Source organism: Sinocyclocheilus grahami, unplaced genomic scaffold, assembly GCF_001515645.1.
Source record: "Sinocyclocheilus grahami isolate Dianchi unplaced genomic scaffold, SAMN03320097.WGS_v1.1 scaffold110.1, whole genome shotgun sequence".
In the NCBI taxonomy this organism is placed as follows: Eukaryota; Metazoa; Chordata; class Actinopteri; order Cypriniformes; family Cyprinidae; genus Sinocyclocheilus; species Sinocyclocheilus grahami.
Genome location: NW_015505289.1, coordinates 1237907 through 1262945, shown reverse-complemented (window position 1 = coordinate 1262945; position 25039 = coordinate 1237907). Strand labels below are relative to the sequence as shown.

General features: G+C 34.9%; 2 protein-coding genes and 1 pseudogene across 3 annotated transcripts; 1 reads left to right on the top strand and 2 right to left on the bottom strand.

Moving 5' to 3' along the window:
* Positions 1-1247: 1247 nt before the first annotated feature.
* rilpl1 (Rab interacting lysosomal protein-like 1) lies at positions 1248-12707 on the top strand. Of its 2 annotated transcripts, XM_016277192.1 has the most exons (7): positions 1248-1734; positions 2797-2947; positions 5597-5715; positions 5956-6201; positions 9479-9583; positions 10530-10617; positions 11725-12707. In XM_016277192.1, the coding sequence occupies exons 1-5, from the start codon at positions 1447-1449 to the stop codon at positions 9479-9481; spliced, it is 807 nt and encodes a 268-aa protein (XP_016132678.1). In that variant the 5' UTR covers positions 1248-1446; the 3' UTR covers positions 9482-9583; positions 10530-10617; positions 11725-12707. The 2 variants fall into 2 exon arrangements, with proteins under 2 accessions (XP_016132678.1, XP_016132679.1); XM_016277193.1 differs by lacking the exon at positions 10530-10617.
* A 1676-nt stretch (positions 12708-14383) lies between these two features.
* Positions 14384-17233, bottom strand: LOC107589023 (U11/U12 small nuclear ribonucleoprotein 35 kDa protein pseudogene; annotated as a pseudogene).
* Positions 17234-18677: 1444 nt separating this feature from the next.
* On the bottom strand, positions 18678-23959 carry kmt5aa (lysine methyltransferase 5Aa). Its single transcript, XM_016277191.1, has 7 exons — positions 23665-23959; positions 22023-22179; positions 21730-21922; positions 20896-20983; positions 20753-20812; positions 20480-20670; positions 18678-19297 (listed from the first exon to the last, which is right to left on the bottom strand). The coding sequence occupies exons 1-7, from the start codon at positions 23671-23673 to the stop codon at positions 19087-19089; spliced, it is 909 nt and encodes a 302-aa protein (XP_016132677.1). The 5' UTR covers positions 23674-23959; the 3' UTR covers positions 18678-19086.
* Between the last annotated feature and the right edge of the window lie 1080 nt (positions 23960-25039).

The following is a 25039-nucleotide window of genomic DNA, read 5'->3' as shown; positions in this document are numbered from 1 at the left end:
ATCTCAGAAAAATGTTATGGCCTTTCCTTGGTCTTTAAATATGACTGATATGGACAGAATGATCAAATTTAGCACTCAAAGGGAAATATAATGTTTTGTCATTATCATTTAAATCTGGCTAATTTTCGAATTGTTTGTCATAAATAAACATCTCGGAAAAATGTTATGTTTGGAGCCTGTGATACTTTTTTTTCAGGATTGTTTGATGAATAAAAAGCCATTACAAGAACAGCATTTATTCAAAATAGAAATCTTTTCTAACAGTATAAGTCTGAATGTATAGTGCTTTTTTTTCTACTTTTACTGTGCATGAACATATGTTCATTATTTTAATGTGGCTGAAGTTGTTTGCCAAAGGTGTTTCAGAACAAAGCAGTGCATGCAAGGGAATTTCTAAGTTCCTGTCTGGGACAGGAAATGATGTAATCACAACCACAGTCCATTCATTATCATTTAAATCTGGCTAATTTTCGAATTGTTTGTCATAAACATCTCAGAAAAATGTTATGGGGTTTCAAATCGGATTATGACTTTTTGTTAAGAAACGGGGCATCATTTTCATACATGTCTTCTGTAGAGGACACCAGGACAAACATCATGTTAATCAGGGATTTGGGGGAAACACAAGAAGTCAATAGGAAAAGAAATTATAGATCAATATTCCTATGAAATATGAGATATTCGTATGATAATGTTATTACACTTTTCTTTTAATTGTTTCATTTTGGTTTGCCCGATGAACACATTAATATGCAAATTAGATGCAATGTATAGATCCATTGTATCCAGTGGGAATACCAGTTTATAGACATTTTACGCACATATTCCATAAAGTACAGTACTATATAAAATCATTCTGTTAGAATTTTCATAACATATTTGAGAATCATCTTTGTACAAAGCTTGGCTAAAAATAGCCTGAAACCTAAAAATTGATTGGTGAATGATAAAAAAATAAAACATTGTTTTTGCCTATACATGCCTTTTCATGTCAAAAAAATATTTTTTATTTTTTTTATTTTTTATTTTTTTATAACTTAGTCCTGGCGTCCTCTACAAAGGGCATAGAATAAAATATTAATAAAATATATATTTTTTCAAAACTGTTTTTTCTCAATTTGTTTCTTATGCTCCAACCAATGTAATGACATAAAAACTGTTTTTCTGGTTCTCAGGAGGATATGACCGATGGTCAGTGTGGCGCCTGACAGTGATTTCACAGCGCTGTGCGCATGCGCGGTACATGAAGCGCCTCTGTGAGGAATAAATAAGGGCAGGGAAACTGAGCCGCAATGGGACAACTCTTATTTCGGTCCAATTCGGCCTAAAAATATGGCTTTTATCCTTGACGGGGTGTCATCGGAAGGTTTTTAGAGGGCGTTGGGGATCTGTTTGGATATTGAAAGGGACTGAGAAAGTTTGGAAGGAAACGAACTTGAGACGGTCATGGAGGATTTCGGTTCGGCGCTGGAGAAGAACGCGGCGGATCTGACCGTGATGGACGTCTACGACATCGCCGCGGTGGTGGGCCAGGAGTTCGAGCGCATTATCGATCAGTACGGATGCGAGGCTCTGTCCCGCCTCATGCCCAAAGTGGTCCGGGTGCTGGAGATCCTGGAGGTCCTGGTGAGCCGCAACAGCATCAGCCCAGAGACCGAGGAGCTGCGCCTGGAGCTGGACCGGCTCCGACTGGAGCGGATGGACCGGATGGAGAAGGAGAGGAAACATAAGAAGGTGCTTTTATAGACTAGAATATCTATTTACCTGATCTAAATAGCCAGCTCGTTCATTTAACTCTGTTTTATTGACACTGATAGTCAGAATTAAAGAGACAGGTGACTTGTCTGTGAAGTCACAACATATGTGCACAAGTATTTTAGGTATAAAAGTAAACATTAATTTATAAATGTTTTGTATTCGTGTTCAATTAAACAATTTTAATATATATATATATATGTATGTGTAGATATTGTAATGTTATGTTATATATAAAACTATAAATGCATTCAATAATAATTATAATAAAGTGTATAAATAACATTTTTATTTTAAATATTTTTTGGAGCCTGTGATACTTTTTTTTCAGGATTGTTTGATGAATAAAAAGCCATTACAAGAACAGCATTTATTCAAAATAGAAATCTTTTCTAACAGTATAAGTCTGAATGTATAGTGCTTTTTTTTCTACTTTTACTGTGCATGAACATATGTTCATTATTTTAATGTGGCTGAAGTTGTTTGCCAAAGGTGTTTCAGAACAAAGCAGTGCATGCAAGGGAATTTCTAAGTTCCTGTCTGGGACAGGAAGTGATGTAATCACAACCACAGTCCATCATCATCATCATCATCATCAGTGAGCAGATATGCGACAAATCTAAATCTCATGAGGCTGATGTAAAACATACTGTGGTAGTACTACAATACAGTGTGGGGTCAGATGTTACAGTGCTAATACTGTAACACCTTGATGTTTACTAAAGGATTGCAATATTCATATATTTTATTTACAAATAAAATACTATGGTATTACCGTAGTACATGCCCAGGGTACTGTAGCACATAAGAGTCTCACATAAATGTAAGAATATGGTAAAAACTTGAATATGTGAATTTGAGCAGAGTTATGAATACGACTTTTGTCTGTGTCCTTCTCTGAAAATGTTAATGTGGTCCTGCTTTGTGTGTTTTTACTGATTGTTTCAGACGTTACGTAACTCCAGTGAAGGTCAGCGGTTAAATATACACTCATGTATGTTTTATGAGCCGCTTCTGAAAAGTGTGTGTGGTTGTGAACAGGAGCTGGAGCTGGTGGAGGATGTGTGGAGAGGAGAAGCCCAGGATCTGCTGTCCCAGATCACACAGCTGCAGGAGGAAAACAAAACACTGCTCAACAACCTGTCCGTCAAAGAGTGTCCGATGACAGAAGAGGATATACAGAAACAGGAAGGTAGTGTTGAAGCTCAGGGTTTGGAAAAAGAGAGCTTTGCTTCAGTCTTTTACACTCTCTGGAATACTATATCCCACAATGCACTGCGCTTCACCTTCCGTTTCCAATGTGATGGAATACAACTTTATTTGACAGCCAAAACAATATATTTTCACAAAATAGTTTTAAAAGCACAAAATAACAAGTCTTACTACACTCTTTCACAAATGAAGGCTTTAAAAGGTCTTAAATCATAATGTTATGGCATTAAATGTTGCATGCATTGCCAAAAATTCATGTATCTAAACATCCTTAAATCAAGATACACTTACTTGAGATGCAAAATGAAGATATAAAGTCAAAATTAAGTGAGTTTATGCTTCAAATAAGAACAAATGTCTGTTAATGAAGTATGGCTTGTTCCCTTTGAATGAAGTAGATTTTTCTGAGCCCATAAACTCACTTTGATCATTTTGATTTTGATCAGTTTCACAGTAGGGCTGTCAAAATGGCTGAAAAACTAAATTTGAATTTTGTACTTAAATATTATTAAAATTCGAATCATATTCAAATTTAAAATGCATCATTTCAGTTAGGGTGAAGAAAAGCTTTTGGCTTCTCTCCTGAGGCCACAAGAGGGCACATCGAGCAAAATATTACTAATGCACGTTTATTCAAAGTGCCTAATGTTAAAATAATGTTTATAAACCAATTATAATTAATTAAGTTGCTTAAACAACTATAAACAAAACAGCATCATGTATGTATGCATAGTTTAATTCAAAGGACCGAAATCACACAGAGTACATTTTTCATTTAAAAACACGAGTTGCAGTGGGGTGGTGAAAAAACCCGCCATAAAGTCTCGAGATATGTTTTTTCAAAGTTAAACTTGCATTAATTTTACATAGCTTTCTTTTGTGCGAGATGCGAGTGCAATGGTGATAGATGTCCCTCTAGAAAATGCGCGAAATATGCTTTCTGTGTAAACGGCTTGGTTTTAGTTTTGACGTAAACAAGATCTTCTCTGCATTGTTTCATATTTTTTAATGAACAACGCAGCAGTACCGCATCTAGTGTGTTCAACTGGATAGGCTAACAAAAATATTATAATGCATTGACTCCTACATCGTCATCGTCATCGCATCTCGTGCGCCGCTGATAAGGCTGTCTGACGCACACCTAAAATTTGAATGCAACATTTTTGCATTCGAATGTGGATTTTTATTTTAAATTTGACAAATATTCGAAATTCAAATTTTTTTTGACAGCCCTATTTCACAGTAAACAAGACTTCTTATCTGATGTCATTTTGCTTCTCAAGTAAATTAATCTTGATTTAAGAATCTTTAAACTTTTGTACTGGAAAACAAGAGGCCGAACAGCACTTTTTGTAGTTTCATCAGAAGGTAAGCTTCTGAAAAGTTATTTTTATATACTACTTAAGCTACTTAAAAAAAATAAATAAATAAATATTTAAACATAATGGAGAATTTTATTTACTTAGTCTTAAAAAGGTCTTAAAAAGACTTCAAGGGACTTTCATAAAACCAGCAGAAGTACCATGATAATTGGACGTCACTCACATGCAACATACTGAGGTCATGTGACAACAACTTAGCATACTATGAAGGGCTACTGTTTGTTTCATTTACCATTTTTATATACTGCACAGTGTGCACTAGGTAAGCTTTCCCAGCATGCCTGTTCCAGATACAAAAACACGTGATCATGCCCATAGGAATTCTTACACATTCTTTCAGCCATTTAGGAACTGACACAAACTCCACACAAAGCGACCCTTCTCCGTGTGACTGAAGACGAGCCAGTGCACATTACTGCATGAGCAGCACAGAGACTCCACAGTGCCTCTGACACACTCACGTGCCCTCACCTAACCGTCAGAACAGTCTCCCTCTCAGTCCAGCTGGACGAGTCTGATTCAGTGTCAAACGCAGCGCAGCTGTTTACACAAACATTCCAGTGCCGCTCTCAACACTGATTTAAAGATATAAAGAGCTGTTTAAATTGAATGCAGGAAATTGCTTAATGCACATGGATATGCTGGTGATTCCAAAAAATGTTCTGACAATATATATATATATATATATATATATATATATATATCCTCTAGCCTCTCTCTATATATAAACGTGCATATTTTTATCAATTTACTCTTTAACTTATCAGACTTGTATGTCAGACTGCCCTGTATATATAATTTATAACTTATTGATAATACATTCATTATTTTAATATTTTATTATCAAATGCTAAACATATTAATATTATATATATTTGCATATTAGTATATATGCAGTGCAAATAAACTTATTTCTAGGTCATGACTAACGTGAAGTGTGTCAGTGGTTGTGTGTCAGATTCTCTGCACGGACACACATCTATTTTAAGAGCAGCAACATGGGCGCTCAGTCAGGAAATGATTTGCTTACAGTGTCTGTCAGACGTCTTGCGTCTGTCCTTATTTCCAGTGACCTGATCCATGCAAAACAAAACACCACCCTGAAACTTCCTGCAACTAGTGAACTAGTGATCAAATATGTTATTAATGTAACATGCGTGATAGTTTTGATATTTTCTTGAATGTCGGTTCTCAGTGTGATAAATGAGGTTGCTTGTGCTGATTTTTGTTTTTATTTGTGATGCCAGGCATGACTGAGAGGGAACGGCAGGTGATGAAGAAGCTGAAGGAAGTTGTAGATAAACAGCGAGATGAGATCCGTGCCAAAGACCGTGAACTGACACTCAAAAACGAGGACATTGAAGCGGTAAAGAGCCGTGTTCTTGCCGAGCAAATTCAATTGTTAGCAGCAGTCAATGCACTGATGTAAATACAAGACATAAAGTTGCCAAAGTCTTCTATTTTTTGCTGGGAAAAAATTATAACATCATAGCCTAAACATCCAATGAAATCACAGTGGATAAAAACAAGTGCATAATGTGCAGTTTCACTCTGAAATTCATCATATTGTGGATGTTTAATGTGTCACAAATGGCGTTTCTTCCAGCTCCAGCAGCAGTTGAACCGGCTGATGAAGATCAACCATGACCTGAGGCATAAGATCACGGTGGTGGAGGCCCAGGGTAAAGCGCTGATCGAGCAGAAGGTGGAGCTGGAGGCGTCTGGTCAGGCGCGGCAGCAGGAGATGGGTAACCTGCGACAGGAAGTGGTCCGTCTTAAGGAGCGCCTTAAAGAGCAGGGCAAGACCAGCGCTGAGACGGAGGAGCCTGTAGGACCACCTTCACCTGCACAGGTACATGAATGTAGATGGGTGCTGCAGTGAATCTGTCGGTTTTCACACATGTTTAGCAGCTCATAAACTCTCTGCTAAATGGGTTATGAACTGAAAATTCCCATTGCTTAAATCCAATGCATTGAGACACCTCAGTGTTCAACTGCAGCATTCAGTCATCTCTATTTCTATTTAAAGGAAGTAAGTGTCAGGATCTTCACATGGTGTCCATAATGAGTCAGAATGAAACATCAATGAGTCACAGTCTCAGAGGAAACTAAGATGAGAATAAAAATCAGTGCACAGTGTATATGCTTTTGTATGTAAGTTGCAAATATGTATTAATTTGTGAAATTTTGGGACTTTTGGGATTCAGTGCAGTGCACACATTTACTTCGTTTAATATTTAAATGGCTTATTTGTCAGTAAAGACCAATGGCATGGTATATTTGTTCAAAATTATTTGTATTAGTCTTTGTATGATTTAATTTAATTATTATAAAAACTTACCACCTTAATATAAAATATCAAATGTGAGTGTTGGCCTAGTGGCTTTGCAGTTTGAGTGCACTATATTTATTTACACTACCTTTCAAAAGTGTTTTTTAAATTTTTTTAATAGCTTAATACTTTTATTCAGTAAGGATGCGAATTAAGCAGCACAACAGTTTTCAACATTGATAATCAGAAATGTTTCTTGAGCAGCAAATCAACATATTAGAATGATTTCTGAAGATCATGTGACACTGAAGACTGGAGGAATGATGCTGAAAATTCAGCTTTGATCACAGGAATAAATTATATTTTAAAATATATTCAAATAGAAAACAGTTATTTTAAATGTTAATAATATTTCACAATATCTTCCTGTACTTTTGATTCAATAAATGCAACCTTGATGAGACGTCTTTCAAAAACAAAACAAAAATCTCACCGACCCCAAACTTTTGAACGGTAGTGTATAGATTCATAGGATAATTTAGCCTAATCAAATTCAAAATTTAAGATTAATCACATAACGGCAAAAAAAAAAAAAACATGAATAATGATAGTAGTTATATTTTTTGCCATAATTTTATGTAGCATGAAAAAAATATATTATTATAATTTTTTTTTAAAAGAAGCAACTCCTTGCCGAAAATTATGCCAATTGTGTTTTTAAAACTTTGATTTTGTGCCATTTTGTTCAGTTGTTTATTTTGAACGATTCACTCAGACAAACACTCCCGATAAAATGTTGGTTGCAATTTGCAATCCACATGTTTGTGTTCAGATATGCATCTCAGAAACGGATTTAACATCATCCGCTGCTCAATATACAGCATTAAATTAAGATAAACAAAGTTTGGTTCTACACCAGAAACAAACTATCTATAATGCTTACAAAAATAGGCTACATCCTAAAATATAATTAGAAGTACAATTAGCATCAAGCTACACTTGAAAATGTATGCAATTATTAATGTATTTGCTTACCCACTTTAAACCACCATTGAGTGCTTGTAATCACTTCCGATTGTGATCTATAGTTAATTTTGATTAATAAGCATAATGCACATAAAACGGACGGTGCTCTGCAGATCACATAATTCAGTGGACAATTAATAGAAATGTTATTCTGTATAAAGAACATGTGTGAATAAATCTGTTCTCAAATACTAACGATAACAAGAACTCAGCATCCACTCTCTTCTGTCCTCTATCCGGGATGCTCTTCTTTGATGTTTGTTTACACTGGTTTTCGAAACAGCGCCACCACTGTCACCCTTTTGTGCAATAGCAGCTGCTCCGGTCACGTGATCCTAGCTCAAATCTTATTGGACGGCCCATGATTTCGCTTTGTGTAACTGAAAAGATTTGTCGGACTGGTTCAAAAAATAATAAATGTGCATTTTCGGTTGCGCAAATGTTCGCGGTCTATGTGGAAGCATCCATAGAAATCTATTGTTGCAAAAGCACCAAAAGTTGGTTAAATGAGCATGGTGTTGGTGAGCTTGACTGGCCAGCAAACTCACCAGACCTGAACCCCATAGAGAATCTATGAGGTATTGTCAAGAGGAAAATGAGAAACAAGAGACCAACAAATACAGATGAACTGAAGGCCACTGTTAAAGAAACCTGGGCTTCCATACCACCTCAGCAGTGTCACAAACTGATCACCTCCATGCCACGCCGAATTGAGGCAGTAATTAAAGCAAAAGGAGCCCCTACCAAGTATTGAGTACATGTACAGTAAATGAACATACTTTCCAGAAGGCCAACAATTCACTAAAAATGTTTTTTTTATTGGTCTTATGAAGTATTCTAATTAGTTGAGATAGTGAATTGGTGGGTTTTTGTTAAATGTGAGCCAAAATCATCACAATTAAAAGAACCAAAGACTTAAACTACTTCAGTCTGTGTGCAATTAATTTATTTAATACACAAGTTTGACAATTTGAGTTGAATTACTGAAACAAATGAACTTTTCCACGACATTCTAATTTATTGAGATGCACCTGTATACATGTATACATATACATACATACATATTAGGGCTGTCAGTCGATTCAAATTGTTAATCTAATTAATTACATGATGTGGCGATTAATTAATTGAATTAATTGTAAATTACATTTGGCTGTGAAAATACCCCCAGAAGATAATTTAAAGCCATTATTGTGTTAAATGAGAAAAATATCAAGTAGATATTACAAAAAGTGGCTTTAGAAAATGTATTACACATAAATGTTTAAGCTACAATTGCCTAACATAAACTATGGAACGTAAAAGAAGATAATTTGAGAAACATCAGTATTTTTGGTTCATACAATGAAAGCCATTGGTAAACAACAAAAATGAGCAAAAACAGATAGTATTGTAGCCTATCAAAAACACAATATTAACTTCTTATTTACTGAACTGTTGTATAAAATCACATTTGCACTCGTGCTATTCGGGACAAAAACAGCACTCGTGTGATATTGCTCCCGCTGCTCATGATATCGCTTATCATAAGATATCAATATGATACAAAAACTCATATAGCGGCATTTTTTGCCCCAATATCTTACATTTTAAGGGCATATAACTGCATTTTATAGACTACATGATGCAGTGAGTTGTTGCCCTGCATCAAATTTGTCAACAGTTAACTGTATGAAATGTAAGATGACCTACAGGTCTGGGGCTGGTGAGTTAATTGCGTTAAAAGTTTTTAATCGTGTTATTCTTCCTTAACTAATTGATAAATTAGCGCGCTAAAACGAAAAGCCCAATATATATGTATTGCTAACTTATTTTTTAATCACATTTACAGTGACGAACAGGAGGAGGAAACAGGCCCACCACTGCCAGACCCCTCTCCTACATTTCGGCCAAGCTCACGCTCCAACTTTCAGCCCGAGTCAGGGATAAAACGACTGTGCGTACTGCTACAAGAGCTAAAGATGTACACACACCTGCACACACTTATATTACAAACTTCAATCTTATAAATCAGCATCATTTTGCTCCTTCGTGTTTGGAACAACCTTTGCGTTAGGAGCACAAATGTGATGCCCAAGAATGTTAACATTGATTTCTGATTTAGAAATGTTTACAAATTGTTGCATTTATTCAAAGCGACTTGCATTGCAGTCAAAGTATACATTTTATCAGCTCATGCATTTCCCTGGGAATTGAACCCATGACATGCTGTTTGAGCTGAAGAATCACAAGACCATTAAAAACGGTTACACATTCACTAAACTGCAGCTTGACAGACACATTTAGAGTTTTATGACATGTTATATGACACATGTTGGCATCCATATACCCTTGTTTTACATGTTTTACAAAAATCTTAAGGCATGACCATCATTAATGCTGCCATATGCATCTGCCATCTGAAATGCTGAAGACTAGGATGTGACCATGCGTTAGGAGCACAAATGTGATGCCCAAGAATGTTAACATTGATTTCTGATTTAGAAATGTTTACAAATTGTTGCATTTATTCAAAGCGACTTGCATTGCAGTCAAAGTATACATTTTATCAGCTCATGCATTTCCCTGGGAATTGAACCCATGACATGCTGTTTGAGCTGAAGAATCACAAGACCATTAAAAACGGTTACACATTCACTAAACTGCAGCTTGACAGACATATTTAGAGTTTTATGACATGTTATATGACACATGTTGGCATCCATGTACCCTTGTTTTACTAAAATCTTAAGGCATGACCATCATTAATGCTGCCATATGCATCTGCCATCTGAAATGCTGAAGACTAGGATGTGACCAGATGAAGCAGAATGATGCTACAGGTGGTTCTGGGTGTATCTTCTCTTTGCTCAACTCTCCATATCTGTGCCTTTTTGTAACAGGATCTTCACAGCCATTATGCCGATGGTGGCGGCTGGGTTGATTCCAGATGACCCCACTTTACAGCCAATCAGACGACTTATTTCCCTTGTACGACCTTTTGGTGGTTCACCTCTGTGTTCTTTGCTGTTTTAACACTTTATCCTCCCTGCATGTGATGGCACATTCTGATTGGCTGATTGTGGGGCTATCTGTGCGACCAATCAGCAGGAGGATCGTTAGAATCAGCCAGTCAGAATCAAAGTACCGCTCACTCCTCTAACACTAGTGCTGTGCTGTAACTACTATATAACACTGAGTCTGTATATTGCCAACTAAAGGAGTGCTTTATAGAGGTGTAGGGAGATTAAACGCTTGATTATCACTGCTTGTGTGAGCTGAAATGTGTCAAGCAAGAGCACAAATACACAGCAGATATTTGTTAGATGCTTTTTGTAAATTTATATCTGGAAAGACCGTAGTGAGACTGTAGGGATGAGGTTATGGTACAGTAGGTTGAAATGCGTAGCTCATATTTCATGCCAAAATTGAAAGAAATTATATATATATATATATATATATATACATATACATGTAAAGATTTTTTAAATATACACATGTATGTTTGTGTATTTATATATACATAATAAATGTATATATATATATTAACTTTTATGTATATACACATTTTTGTACCGTGTTGAAATCAATTATTTTATTTGTCATTTTTAATTTTGATTTTATATTAGAAAAAAATTTCCAGATGTAATGTAAATATGAGTAGCAAACTGTTTGTCATGGACATAATGCAACAAAAATCATAACACTCTTATTTTTGTTATTGACTTTTTTTTTTTATCCATTCTGATTTTATAATAGAAAAAAATATTTTATATGAAGAAAAAAAATTCCAGACCTTTTTTTTGCATTACATGAAATTAATGCAAACATTTTTTTTTAATAGAATTCTTGTTTTTTTTATTCTGATTTTGATATGAAATATGATTTCTTCATGCAGTGTAGCCATAAACCGACTGTGCTTTTTTTATCAATAGAAAATTACACTTGAAAAGTTCTTGAGTACATAAAAGCAACATAATAAACAACACAACCCCAAAACATTTCTGAAACATTCTAGGTTATTAAACATAATTTACAGACACATTCATGCTTGACAATGCAATCCAGTTGTGCTGACGCCCTGTGTTACGTTCACAGGTTTAGCTTCTTTTCCCGCGACAAAAACCGAGGCTCTCAGGGGAGGATGCCGCAGATGGGTGACAGCTTCGGCTCGTGGGCGGGGAAACAGGACGTGTACACAGAACAGGCCCAGGAGGCATTACAACACATGTAACGAACACAACGCTCCACTAACCGCTAACCTGCACCATGTGACCGTATGCCACGTTTGCGCTCCCTTTCATGGTCACTTTCACAGCACTACGTCTGCAAGCAGATGAGACAAGAGCTCACAAAGGGAACATGGGGGACGGGGCCGTTTAGAGTTACTGATAGATTGTGGCCCTCGCCTTCACCCAAAGATACTGTGAGGGAGTTTTATGTGCCTATTTTGTTAGATAGACATTTTATTGCTATTGCAAACGACTAGTTACTGTAAGTAGATGACGCAGACAAATAGATTTCAGACATTATTCTGATGACGTTTAAAGAGAAGGTGCCTTCAGTAGATAAGATACATATCTATTTTTAATTCAAATTGAATTATGAGTGAGAAGAATTATGCACGTGGCTGAAGAAAAAATTAGGGATTTAAATTTTTAGTTGCTACGCCCAGGCCAGAGATTGTCTGAAAAGAATGGTGGCATTATATGTTGAATTATGTTTTTTTGAAATTGCACAGTAGCCTGATTTTTTTTGGCACACTGAAATATTGAGAATTTAAAGGAATATCAAGTATTCAGAATTTCATTTCTATTGACATCTTTCATGACATGCTGTCGGTTATCACAGAAAATAATTTTAACTTGTCCCTCATTTTGTAACAACAATCAGACATTGGATTTACAGTAATGCACTTAATATGGAGGTGTATGGGGCAAAACATTAAAATCAGAAATGTGCCTCTCTCTTATATTTATTCTTATGTTCAAAAATGTGGGAAGAGGTTACTATACCATGCAAAGATCACCAAGGCTGCATTTATTTGATCAAAAATGCAGTAAAACAGTAATATTGTGAAATTTTATTACCATTTAAAATGTTTGATTTTAAAATATAATTTATATCTGTGATCAAAGCTGAATTTTCAGCATCATTCCTCCAGTCTTCAGTGTCACATGATCTTCAGAAATCATTCTAATATGCTGATTTACTGCTCAAGAAACATTTCTGATTAGCATCAATGTTGAAAACAGCTGTGTTGCTTCATACTTTTTGTGCTATTTTTCTGAATTCTTTGACGAATAGAAAGTTCAAAAGAACATTTGAAATCAAAATCTTTTATAACATAAATGTCTTTACACTTTTGATTAATTGAATGCATCCTTGCTGGATAAAAGTATTAATTTCCTTTAAAAAAAATCTGGCTGACACCAAACTTTTGAACGGTTGTGTACTACTTTTCGAAACCGTGTATTTGATCATTTCTCCCATAGCAGTGCCCCATATACTTCTATTGTACATGCATTATCACACACTGAGTAGCAAGTCAAATTCATTTTCTGTGGCAATTGACAGCAAGTCACAGGTTCTGAATTAAGTCTTTAAAACTTGGAATCATGAAACAAAGCTTTACACACCTCAAGTGTTTCTGCAGCACATTAAAGCGGAACAATATTAATAATCCATAGTTTACTATTGGCATCTGAAGTATCTATCACATGGACAAATGTCATTCACCAGCAGTTTTGCATTGCTTAAACGGTGCGTTAACTGGCAATAATAGAAATGTTGAGTAAAAGCATGGAAATGCGTGCCTATGTTAAAGTGTGTTGATAAAGGCAGCTTTGTAAGCTAGAAAAATACATGCCTTTGGGCCTTAATTCAATTGTTGAACAGCTAGTACGTCACTCAACTGAGAATGATATCCAGCAACAAGAACTGGATCAAATATATCGTTATGAAGGATTATGCATAACTCATCTCATTGTGTATTAAACTATTTTATACCATGTATTGTGAGAAATCTTGAGTCATTGAAACGCTATTCGTATGGCAAATTATTTGTTCTTTAGTACAAATCTAATTACTGAAATTAAAATTTAAAGGGATGCATGAACATTTTGTCATTGTTTACTTAGCTTAATGTCATTCCATTTTGTGAGTAGATAATGGCAGCATTTAAATGTTTGAATAAACTTATTTCAAACTAAATTCACTTGTGGAAAACAAAAATTAGGTTACTTACACTACCATTCAAAAGATGTTTCTTCAGCTCTCCAAGGCTGCATTTATTTGATCTTAAATACAGTAAAACTGTTATAATGTGAAATATTACAATTTTAAATAACTTTTTTTATTGGATATATACTGTATATTGAAATGTAATTTATTCCTGTGATGCGCAGCTGGATTTTCAGCATCATTCCTCCAGTCTTCAGTGTCACATGATCCTTCAGAAATCATTCTAATATTCTGATTTGCTGCTCAAGAAACATTTCTTATTATTATCAATGTTAAAAAAACAGTTGTGCTGCTTCATATTTTTGTGGAAACCACAATTCTTTGATGAATAGAAAGTTCAAAAGAACAGCATTTATTTGAAATGGAGTAGAAACATGAATATCTTTACTGTCACTTTTGATCAATTTAATGCATCCTTGCTGTTTATTCAGTAATAATTTCTTAAGGGAAAAAAAATCTTACCAACCTTAAACTTTATTGTTTGGATAAACTTTTATTTCAAACTAAATCCACATCAGTGGGAAAAAATCTAGAATAAGAAAAGAAAGTCTTGTATGCAAAGCTTCATTCTCGGTCTCTGTAAGAGACTCTGTATCGTCTGTCTTCCTTTCTGTTGAAGTCTCTCTCTCGGCTTCGGTCCCGGTGGGGTTTCGAGTCTCTTTTCTCTTTGTAATAACCTCTATCATTCCCTCGATCCCAGTCGCTTTTCTTCTCCCGCCATCGTCCGTGTTCCCTATCTTGTTCTTGGTCTTTTTGCCTTTCCTCCCTCCCACTCGATGCATCCCATCTATCCGCTGATCTATTCTGGGGCATCATGGATGTCAGATTGATGGGCTTCCGGAAAGGTCTATCCCTGCCTCCAAACCTCAGCTGACCGGACTCCTTTTTGCCCCCCTGGCCTCCTCCGAGTCGCCGTGGAATCCAGCCTTGGAGCGTCCGCTCTTGTTCGAAGTCCACGAAGAGCTCGTATTGGTCCACCACCAGCTTGTTGGCATCTCTCCAGGCTCTCTTCACCGAACGCTCCTCTTTGTATTCAACGAAAGCGTAACGCTTGGAGAAACCCGTCACGATGTCCCGGACCAGACGTACCCTGCGGATGTGTCCAAACTTGGAGAAGACTTCCTGGAGCTTGTCCTCAGATGTCTGTGGATTCAGGCACGCCACAAACAAGGTTAGGTGAGGGTCACCGGTCACACCCTTGTTAGGCTGGTAGCGGGCCATCATGGCCCTCCAGACGGCTTTGTCGTGGGGCTCCAAATCTGTGCCATCGATGCTGCCCGCTTTGAGAGGGTCGTAAACCTTCGCCACAGGACTCCACTCGCTCATCATCTGACAGTGGAGAGTTATAGTTAGAATTTATAGATTACATTTTAGAATTCATGCAATAATTTATGCAAAATCCAGTTTCTAATAAAAAAACTATTTAAAATAATATTTTTTTTATTTAAAGGTTTCTAGATTACAATTTAAAATAATTTATGCAATCGATGTATGCAATCCAGTTCCTAAAGAAATAGTTAACTCAAAAATTAGAATAATCCTTCTATGTAAAAGTTTGTAGAGGCTGTACAATAATTTGTGACTCATGCAAAATAGTTCCTGAACTATTAGTTAATTATAAGCTCCTGAAGAAAGTTCAGGAAAAAGGACGAGTATCATAAAAATAAATATATAAAATGTATATGATTTTAATGTGAAATCCAGTTCCTAAAGAAATAGTTAATTCAAAAAAGACTTTTTATAAAATTAAACCATTTATAAGATGTGTATGATTTTTTTAAAAATTGTTACATTTAAAAAAAATCTTAGATTACATTTAGAATAAGTTATGCAATAAGTAATGCAAAAAAAAAGTTGTTAAAAAAAAGAAGAAAAAAAAAAAGTGTTAACTCAAAAATGAATATACTTTTATTATATATTCATCCTCACAACTCTTCTCTGGACCACATGACCTAAATTTCTTTCCGATCCTCACAAATGTGTAATATAGCGCACGAGTCGTATGCACTGATTGCTTATACAGGTACATCTCAAAAAATTAGAATATCATGAAAAAGGTTAATATTTTTTGTCACTCATTTCAGAAAGTGAAACCCATATATTATATAGATTCATTACACAGAGTGAAATATTTCAAGCCTTTATTTCTTGAAATGTTGATGATTATGGCTTACAGATAATGAAATCCCAAAATTCAGTGTCTCAGAAAATTAGAATGATACATAAGATTAGTAATCAATAAAAAAAAAAGGATATTTTAAACAGAAATGTCAGGCTTCTGAAAAGTATGTTCATTTCTATGTACTCAATACTTGGTTGGGCCTCCTTTTGCATGAATTACTGCTGGTGCACCTTTTCCTACCACACTTTTTCCTTCCACTCAACTTTCTATGAATATGCTTGGATACAGCACTCTGTGAACAGCCAGCTTCTTTGGCAATGAATGTTTGTGGCTTACCCTCCTTGTGAAGGGTGTCAATGACTGTCTTCTGGACATCTGTCAAGTCAGCAGTCTTCCCCATGATTGTGTAGTCTAGTGACCCAAACTGAGAGACTATTTAAAGGCTCAGGAAACCTTTGCAGGTGTTTAGAGGTAATTAGCTGATTAGGGTGTGACACCATGACTTTCCAATATTTAACTTTTTCACAATATTCTAATTTTCTGAGACACTGAATTTTGGGTTTTCATTATCTGTAAGCCATAATCATCAAAATTTCAAGAAATAAAGGCTTGAAATATTCCACTCCGTGTAATGACTCTATATAATATATGGGTTTCACTTTCTGAAATGAGTGACACAAAATATTGACCTTTTTCATGATATTCTAATTTTTTTAGATGTACCTGTACATACAGCTTGACAGCTTTTGGTAACTATGAACGGTATGTCATTGGTTGGAAACCTCTTATGGAAAGAAATAACGACATACCGGTTTGGGTGAGTAAATAATAACACAATTTTGATTCCTGTGTGAATTATTACATTAATCATAGCGTGGGGTCCAAAGATAGAACTAGGGAAAACCCTCGTATTTGCATTTGAGAATGTCTTAGTGTTTGGTTTCTTATTTGCACTGGAGCTGACAAGAACAACGCTAGCGGATATTATCCAGTCATTTAAAATCGAATATGGTTTACAGTTTTATAGTTTACAACTCATAGACATATCCTTTCGATGCATATTCTGATTTTTTTTATTTTTTATAAAAAATCTCAGACATGTAATTTCCATAGTACAACAATGTAAAAGCCACTGTATAAGGGTAAAAGCATGTAAACAAACCTTGTGTGCGCGTCGTCAAACTGTCCGTGTGGAAACTCTGGCTGAGCTCTTCGACGGGCCGTCATCCGGTTTCCCGCGCAATCACTCACACGTGTGTTTAAATAATCGATTTAAAAATCGCATAAAAAGAACACACTGAAAATATGTAATAAAAAATACAAAATTTAGAAATTGATGACGTGAAATGGAGATTCTGAAACATTCTGCTCACTAATTAAATCATGCTGAGAACATGATTATCAGGTTTTGATAAAGTCAGCTTGAGTGCATATATATATATATAAAAATAAAAACATATATATACACACACATGCACACACTACTGTGCAAGTCTTAGGCCACTAGTATTTTCACCAACAAAAAAATGGTTCTCTGCGTGGAGCACTGGCTGTCGTCAGACAAAAATCTCACTAGATTTTTACAATTAATGGCAAAATAAATGTTTGTAAATGTAAACTGATTTTTCCTACTGACACACTACAGCAAAAGATAGAAATAACAGATTTAAAATAATTTTTTGTTGGTGAAAATACTAGTGGTCTAAGACATTTGCACAGTAGTGTGTGTATATATATATATATATATATATATATATATATGAAGAGTTCAGATGCAAAAGCCTCTAAGTGCCATCTGAAATTTAATCTAAAATTAGCATTTTTAACAGGCTCCTATGTTTAGGTTCAGTAATATTACTCTGGCAATGTATAGGTCATTTTCTATGCAATTAAAGTGAAATAACTGAACATAAATATAGAAGAGTGATTAAAAATGCTCATTTTAGAAGAAAATTTTAGACGGCACTTAGAGGCTTTTGCATCTGAACTCTTCACACATATATATATAGATATATATAAGCATTTTCTCCAGACTTTTGGACACCACTGTATATACAACGACACATGCAAAGCATTGCATAAAATCATTTATTTAAACAATGCATCTACCATCTCATACAGATTGATTGGAACACTCTGTCAGCTTTTGGTCATCAACACTCAGTTTTTGTGTAACAGGATATATGAAGAGTTCAGATGCAAAAGCCTCTAAGTGCCATCTGAAATTTAATCTAAAATTAGCATTTTTAACAGGCTCCTATGTTTAGGTTCAGTAATATTACTCTGGCAATGTATAGGTCATTTTCTATGCAATTAAAGTGAAATAACTGAACATAAATATAGAAGAGTGATTAAAAATGCTCATTTTAGAAGAAAATTTTAGACGGCACTTAGAGACTTTTGCATCTGAACTATATATAAGCATTTTCTCCAGACTTTTGGACACCACTGTATATACAACGACGCAGGCAAAGCATTGCATAAAATCATTTATTTAAACAATGCATCTACCATCTCATACAGATTGATTGGAACACTCTCAGTCAGCTTTTGGTCATCAACACTCAGTTTTTGTGTAACAGGTACTGTTTGTTCAAGTTGATCACGACACACTCAGCATTGTACAACGGTAACATTTCAAATGATATCAAAGTTTGGTTTCACATTCCAGTTTTCTGAACCTTTTAAAATGTCGCTCCTTTTAAGCATCGGCTTTCTGCTTCAAACATAAACGTTTGGGCATTATAAATAATTATTGCTAAGCCTCTAACTACCTTACATTAGATTAGATTAAGAAAACTCTTATAAAAATGCAGAAAGTTGGACTATAACTGCATGCTTTGGAAGCACTGATCTACCAATATATAAAATATACAAAAAGAAATGTGCCGAAACTAGCATGTCATAGAGCAGGATAAATATCTTAAAAGTAGGACACGTCGAATATGTACCGCAATCTAACGTGTTTGACATGTAAGTCACTGTGTGACATACCCATACACTTACTAGCCCAAAACATTCTGTTTACTAAGGCAATGATTACATTAAAAACGGTCTAGTTAAGAAACAAGGTGTTTTTCCCTCCTCTCAGTACATTAATGCTTCAGCCACGGGTGAGCTTCTATCGAAGCTTTACTGCGGTCGCCGTAGTCGTAAAGAAGTTCTTCTCCTTCCTGGATGTCTCTGGAGGCCACGAGGATAAGGTGAGGTATTCCATTAATATCATGGAGTTTGGTTTGACAATTGCCATTTTTACTGTGGTTGATGAGCCTTCCCAGTCGATCCGACTCTTTCGTAGCATCCACACTGTCGGAGAAGAAGTGTGCAAGATTTCAGACTTTACAGAGTTTAAAATAGTTTCACTGCTAATTAAAGGAATATTTCAGCCAGTTTACTTACACTCAGGCCATCCTAGATGTAGGTGAGTTTGTTTCTTCTTCAGAACAGATTTGGAGAAATGTATCATTCCATCACTCGCTCACCAGTGGATCCTCTGCAGTGAATGGGTGCCGTCAGAATGAGAGTCCAAACAACGGTTTCTTACACAAACACAGCTTTTCACTTCACAAGATGTTAACTGATGGACTGGAGTGGTGTGGATTATTGGGATGTTTTTATCAGCTGTTTGGACTCTCATTCTGACGGCACCCATTCACTGCAGAGGATCCATTGGTGAGCAAGTGATGGAATGATACATTTCTCCAAATCTGATGAAGAAACAAACTCATCTACATCTTGGATGGCCTGAGGGTGAGAAGTAAAAATGTATTGCAAACAGTTTTAATTTGGACTTTAGGACAGTTTACTACAATTTCCCTTTGAATAAATTCAAGAAAAACTAGATAAAACAAATGGAAAGTGCACTGTAACATTTTGTTGTTGTTGTAATTTTAACGATAAAAGACCGTAAAATGCTACAGTAAAGAAATAATTGGTTAACAGTAAGTTTACAGTACACATTTACATGTTTATATTTAACAGCACAGTTTACATTTTACAGTAAAATACTGTTAAATTTACAGGTTTTGGAAGTGAAAAAGAACATGTTTTCTTATAATTGACATTCCCAGAATTCCCTGTGAGACATTGTACATTTGTTGGTTATTCTTATCAGTTATGTACATTAGGGTTTTGTTAAATTACTGTTTATTTTATTTAGTGTCATGTGTGTTACCATGAGGGTGTTTTGTATTTGTGTGTATTACACGTTCACTTTCTATAGTATTTAAATCAGCTTGTGGAAAAGCTATTTGTGATGAGAAAGTGACAATGAATCAAAGCTCTGGTGGTTGTCAGTATATTATAAAGGTACAAAACAGATTTTACTACTTTAGAAAGTTGGTATGTTAACATCATATCAGTTAATGAAATATACGTTTTTTACTGTATATTTTGTTTATATATATTTTTTTGTGATAGTTACAGCTGCCGTTTTTTTTAACAGTAAATAAAAAAAAAATTTACAGTGGGTGTGCTTCTTGAACCTACCAATATGTTTTGCTGAGATACTGGAAGTAATACATGTAGCAGCCAGTGGCTGGATCTTGTGCGTATAAAGCCTCCCTTTGTTTGGCGTCCGTTATCTGCAGCAGATCTCCATGATACTCCACTACATACTGGCCTTTCTGGAACTTCTGGGTGGCGAAAACTCCCCTGCCCTTTCCTTCAATGTATCTGACCTGTCAAGAACAACATGAAGGTACGCTTGCGTCCATCCAGCAGAGTTCATCATGAAACTGAATTCATCATGTCCAAAATTACCATCATTCCATTCTCAATCCCGTTTGTGATCAGCATGTCTATGTGCCTCTTCTCTTCACACTGTTGACAGAAAACAGGCATATGCATTAATATAACTTCGGCTGATATAACACCTAAGAAAAAAAATTAAATCTGAGCACTACCTTCAGTTCACTTTTGCTTTTTCTGGCGCTTCTTCTGATTGGGTAATAATCTGTAACCTTTCGGCTTTGAGTGCTCTTGGTATCAGCACTGCGAGACAAAATTGATTAGTAATCCAAAAATGTCAAGGAGGAGAAATACGGTAAATATGGTAAAAATAATAATTATGCTGTAGATATTAATAATTATTATTAATAATAATAATAATAATAATAATAATATGCAATAATAAATCATTCAAAATATATATATATTTTGAATAAGATTTTTACTATTTGTTTTCATTTTAATTGGTTAACATTTTAAGAATTTTATTGTGTTTTTTTTATTAGTTTTTGTAATATTTTTAGTTTTTAAATGTGAGATTATAGTTTACGTTTTGGTTTTATTTTATAAATGAGAAATAGCTGAAATGTAAGTTTTTTGATATTTTATTTTCCGTTAATGTTTATTTTTATTTCAAGTAACGAAAATATTTTTGTTGTTTTAATTAATTATATTATAGTTAAACAGGTATTTTTGTAAAATATATAAAAAAAATTATCCAAGTCATTTTATATATACACACACACACACACATATATATATATATAAAGAGGGTTAACAATGTACTTACTGAAGCAGTCTTACAATAATTAGTTGCATAATAGGACTAGGTGTTATGATCCCAATATTCAGCACCATTTAGCCGCACCATAGAACATTTTCCCTTCACCATTCAATAAATTAAATCGTCATTACAAAAAGCTAGACAGCAAAGTTGCTCGTCTAGTTGCTGAACAAAATTGAAAAAATTAATTCCTTCAATTTTTAGGCAAGTACATCATGTGACTTACATTCTCTGTGCGGATTTCTTTACTTTAACTTTGCGACAGGCTCGTTTCCTCTGACTGGGGGAAGTGATGTATGAGGCAGTGCAGTGCAGCTGATGTGTTTTCTCCTCAGCTCTGTGCACTGAGTGCTGCAGCTCTTCATTCACAGCCATTTTTGGGAGGATGAACTCACCATTCACAGTACTGCCTCTCCTGGCTGTAATACACACAAATTAATGACTTTAATAACAACAAATGCAGTGAATGTGATTAATGTCAAGACAGAGAGATAATGCATTTATTTCCTCCATCCTTACAATCTCCATGCTTCTGTGGCTCATTTTGCGTGCAGAATAATCGTGAAGTTTTCCCGTCCTGGATGAGTTTGACAGCGATGGCTTCATGATGCTGTGATTTAGAGCTGCTGTGCTGTAAGAGACGGTGAAATGGCGAGTGTCCGTTGCATATGATGTCCTGCAAAACAGTGAGATTTAGAAAGGAGGTGCCCACTGACTTGAGCTTTCTGTGCGTCTAAGCATAAAGTAGTGGCGTACATCATATTTTGTTTTATGGGGCAGAAAATAATATGCAATGGAGTAAAACGTGGTCATGTATTAGGTTTCCAATTCAAGTACCAGACATGACGACAGCACATTTTGTAGTCAAAATTTACACACTGTTATAAAGAAAAAGAAAGAAAAAAAAAACAATAAATGGACCTGCACACATGGTGTATATTATTATTTTTTATTTTTTAAACCCTACATTTAGTGTAAATATTTTATTAAATTCCTTTGAATTATAATTCGAATCAATTGTAATTTTCACATATAATACAGTATCAATTATATAGTATTACACTTTTGGTAAAAACTGTAGCCATTTTAATTTTATTTTGCCTTTTTAGTAATTTTGTTGTGCATTTTTATAATTTTTTTTACTAGTTTTGTGTTTTTAAATGTCTATTTAGTTTGTAATTTTTTTTTTCAATAATTTTTTCGATGTTTTAGTACTTACATTTAAACTAAAGAAATATGAGAAATGTAATAGATTAAATATTTTTTTTATTTGATTTCAGTGTGTTTATGGATTTAGTTAAGAAAATTATATATATATATATATAAAGGTTATATGTACACAAACACACACATATATGTGTGTGTGTGTGTGTGTGTGTATATAGACAGACACACACACACATATACATATATATATACACACACACAAACACATACACACACACATATGGATATACATATATGGATATACATACATATATATATACACACACACATACATACACATATGTGTGTCTATCTATATACACACACATACATACATATATATATAGTGTGTGTGTGTGTGTGTATATAGTCCTATTTGTATGTGTGCACTGGAAAATTTATTTACCAAGGAAAATTCCTTGTGTGTGGCAATCTTTCTCCTTCTGATTCTAATGATAGATTATAAATAATGATAAATAATAAATAATTGTGAAAAGCAATATAATAGCAATAATAAATATTTAACTGGAGGCGACTAACCAAATAGTGTTTTTCAAAATAACGAATATCTGAGTCGATCGTAAACTGCATAACATGTAATTATATTGCTGTAACTTCAGCATGTAATGGATAGTTGCTGAACACGCCCACACTGGGCCTGTAGCAGCTGCGCTCGCGCGGTTTATAATGTTGTGCACCGCAGCGCTATTGTTCTTTTATCTGCTTTAACGTCACAATCAAGTGTCCGAACACACACAGATCATACACCACACTGAACACAAGCACAAAGCCACATCCATTCACACAGCTTATCAGACAGGGACCCGCACCAGCCGGTGGAGCTGGTGTTTCGGATGGAGAGTTGAGGATAAGAGCAGTTTATAGACGCATCCGAACCCTGTCTGCGATCAAATCATCCTCATCTGCGAGGAAACGCCGTGTAACGTTAACCTACCCCGTTCATTTCAGTCCACTCTCTCTCTCCGAGCCTTTTGTTTTGAGCCGATGGTCCAGTCCAGTGTTTTCTCCTCTACACTTCTGTCCTTCTAAACGGCGTGAAACGAGGACATTCACAAACAGCTCCGTGTTCACGACGGGAAAAACAAGAAACTTTCGAGCTGTTCTGATTAATACTCCTACATCCGAGCTAGTTTCTACAGTTTCACGCCGCCATGTTTGCACTTTTGTCTCATTCACGGGAGGAAATCATGTGAGCATTTAAATAACCAATAATGTTTGGAGGTTGTGTTCACATTGCCCGGAAGATGGGGCTGTTATGCGACTCATTCTTCCTGGTTTAGTATTTTTTATTTATTTATTTTTATTGTATTTTTTTGTGAGGAACATATTTATATGGTAACATCCAAATGCTGCGCCATGATATACAATGAGGTTTAAGCCATTTTGATTTACATGGAGGATTGGTTATTTGGTTTTAACAGCTTGTTAATAATATAAATCATTTTTTCTTAATAATAAAAACATATTAAAGGACCTTACAAAAGGACTAATAATTAATTTATGGTGTACATAGACATTTTGAAGTGTTGGCCTTGAGTAGGCTACTTGAGTTTATTCTGTGTGTGTGTATATATATATAATACATCCTCAAAATAAATTCGAAGAGCTTTTAAAAAGGTAATAGTTTTTACAAATTTAAGGTGTTTTCTTTTATTTCTGTAGGAGTTTTAAGGTCAGTATTGCAAAATACAAAATACAATAATTGTTTTGTGATTCTATAGGAGCAGAAAGTAGAAGCCTTGCAAAATAACAATAAAAAATCAATATATGTATACCACGTATAATAAATAATAAAATAATATAAAACATAACATTAGCTTTTTAAATATTAATTATTTGTCATTAAAAAAATCCTAAAGGTCCTTAATAAATATCTTAAAAGGCTGAATTGAAAATTCAAAAACAAAACCTCAAAAACCTCAATGCTTTATAGACATATTTTATTTCACATGCTAACACAGGTATATTATGTCCATATAACACATAACAGTTTGAACTGTTGACGTTTTATACTTTTCACAAGTTTAGGGTGCTTTCTTCATCTCTCAAAGAGTTTTGAGGACACTATTAAAAATACAATACACAAAGATTTTTTTAACGATGTTCACATTTTGTGGATTTAATTGGTTGAAATAATTCATAGATTTAAATGTTCAATCTTCTGATATATTGGTTGCTTTCAACCTTTGTCAAACAACAGAGGTCAGACTCTTCTTTGACCTCACCAGTATGGCTTTGGCAATCTCATTCTGACTGTCATTGGAGGAAACTATTTCTACCGCGTCACTTCCTGAATGTGAGTCAGGGAG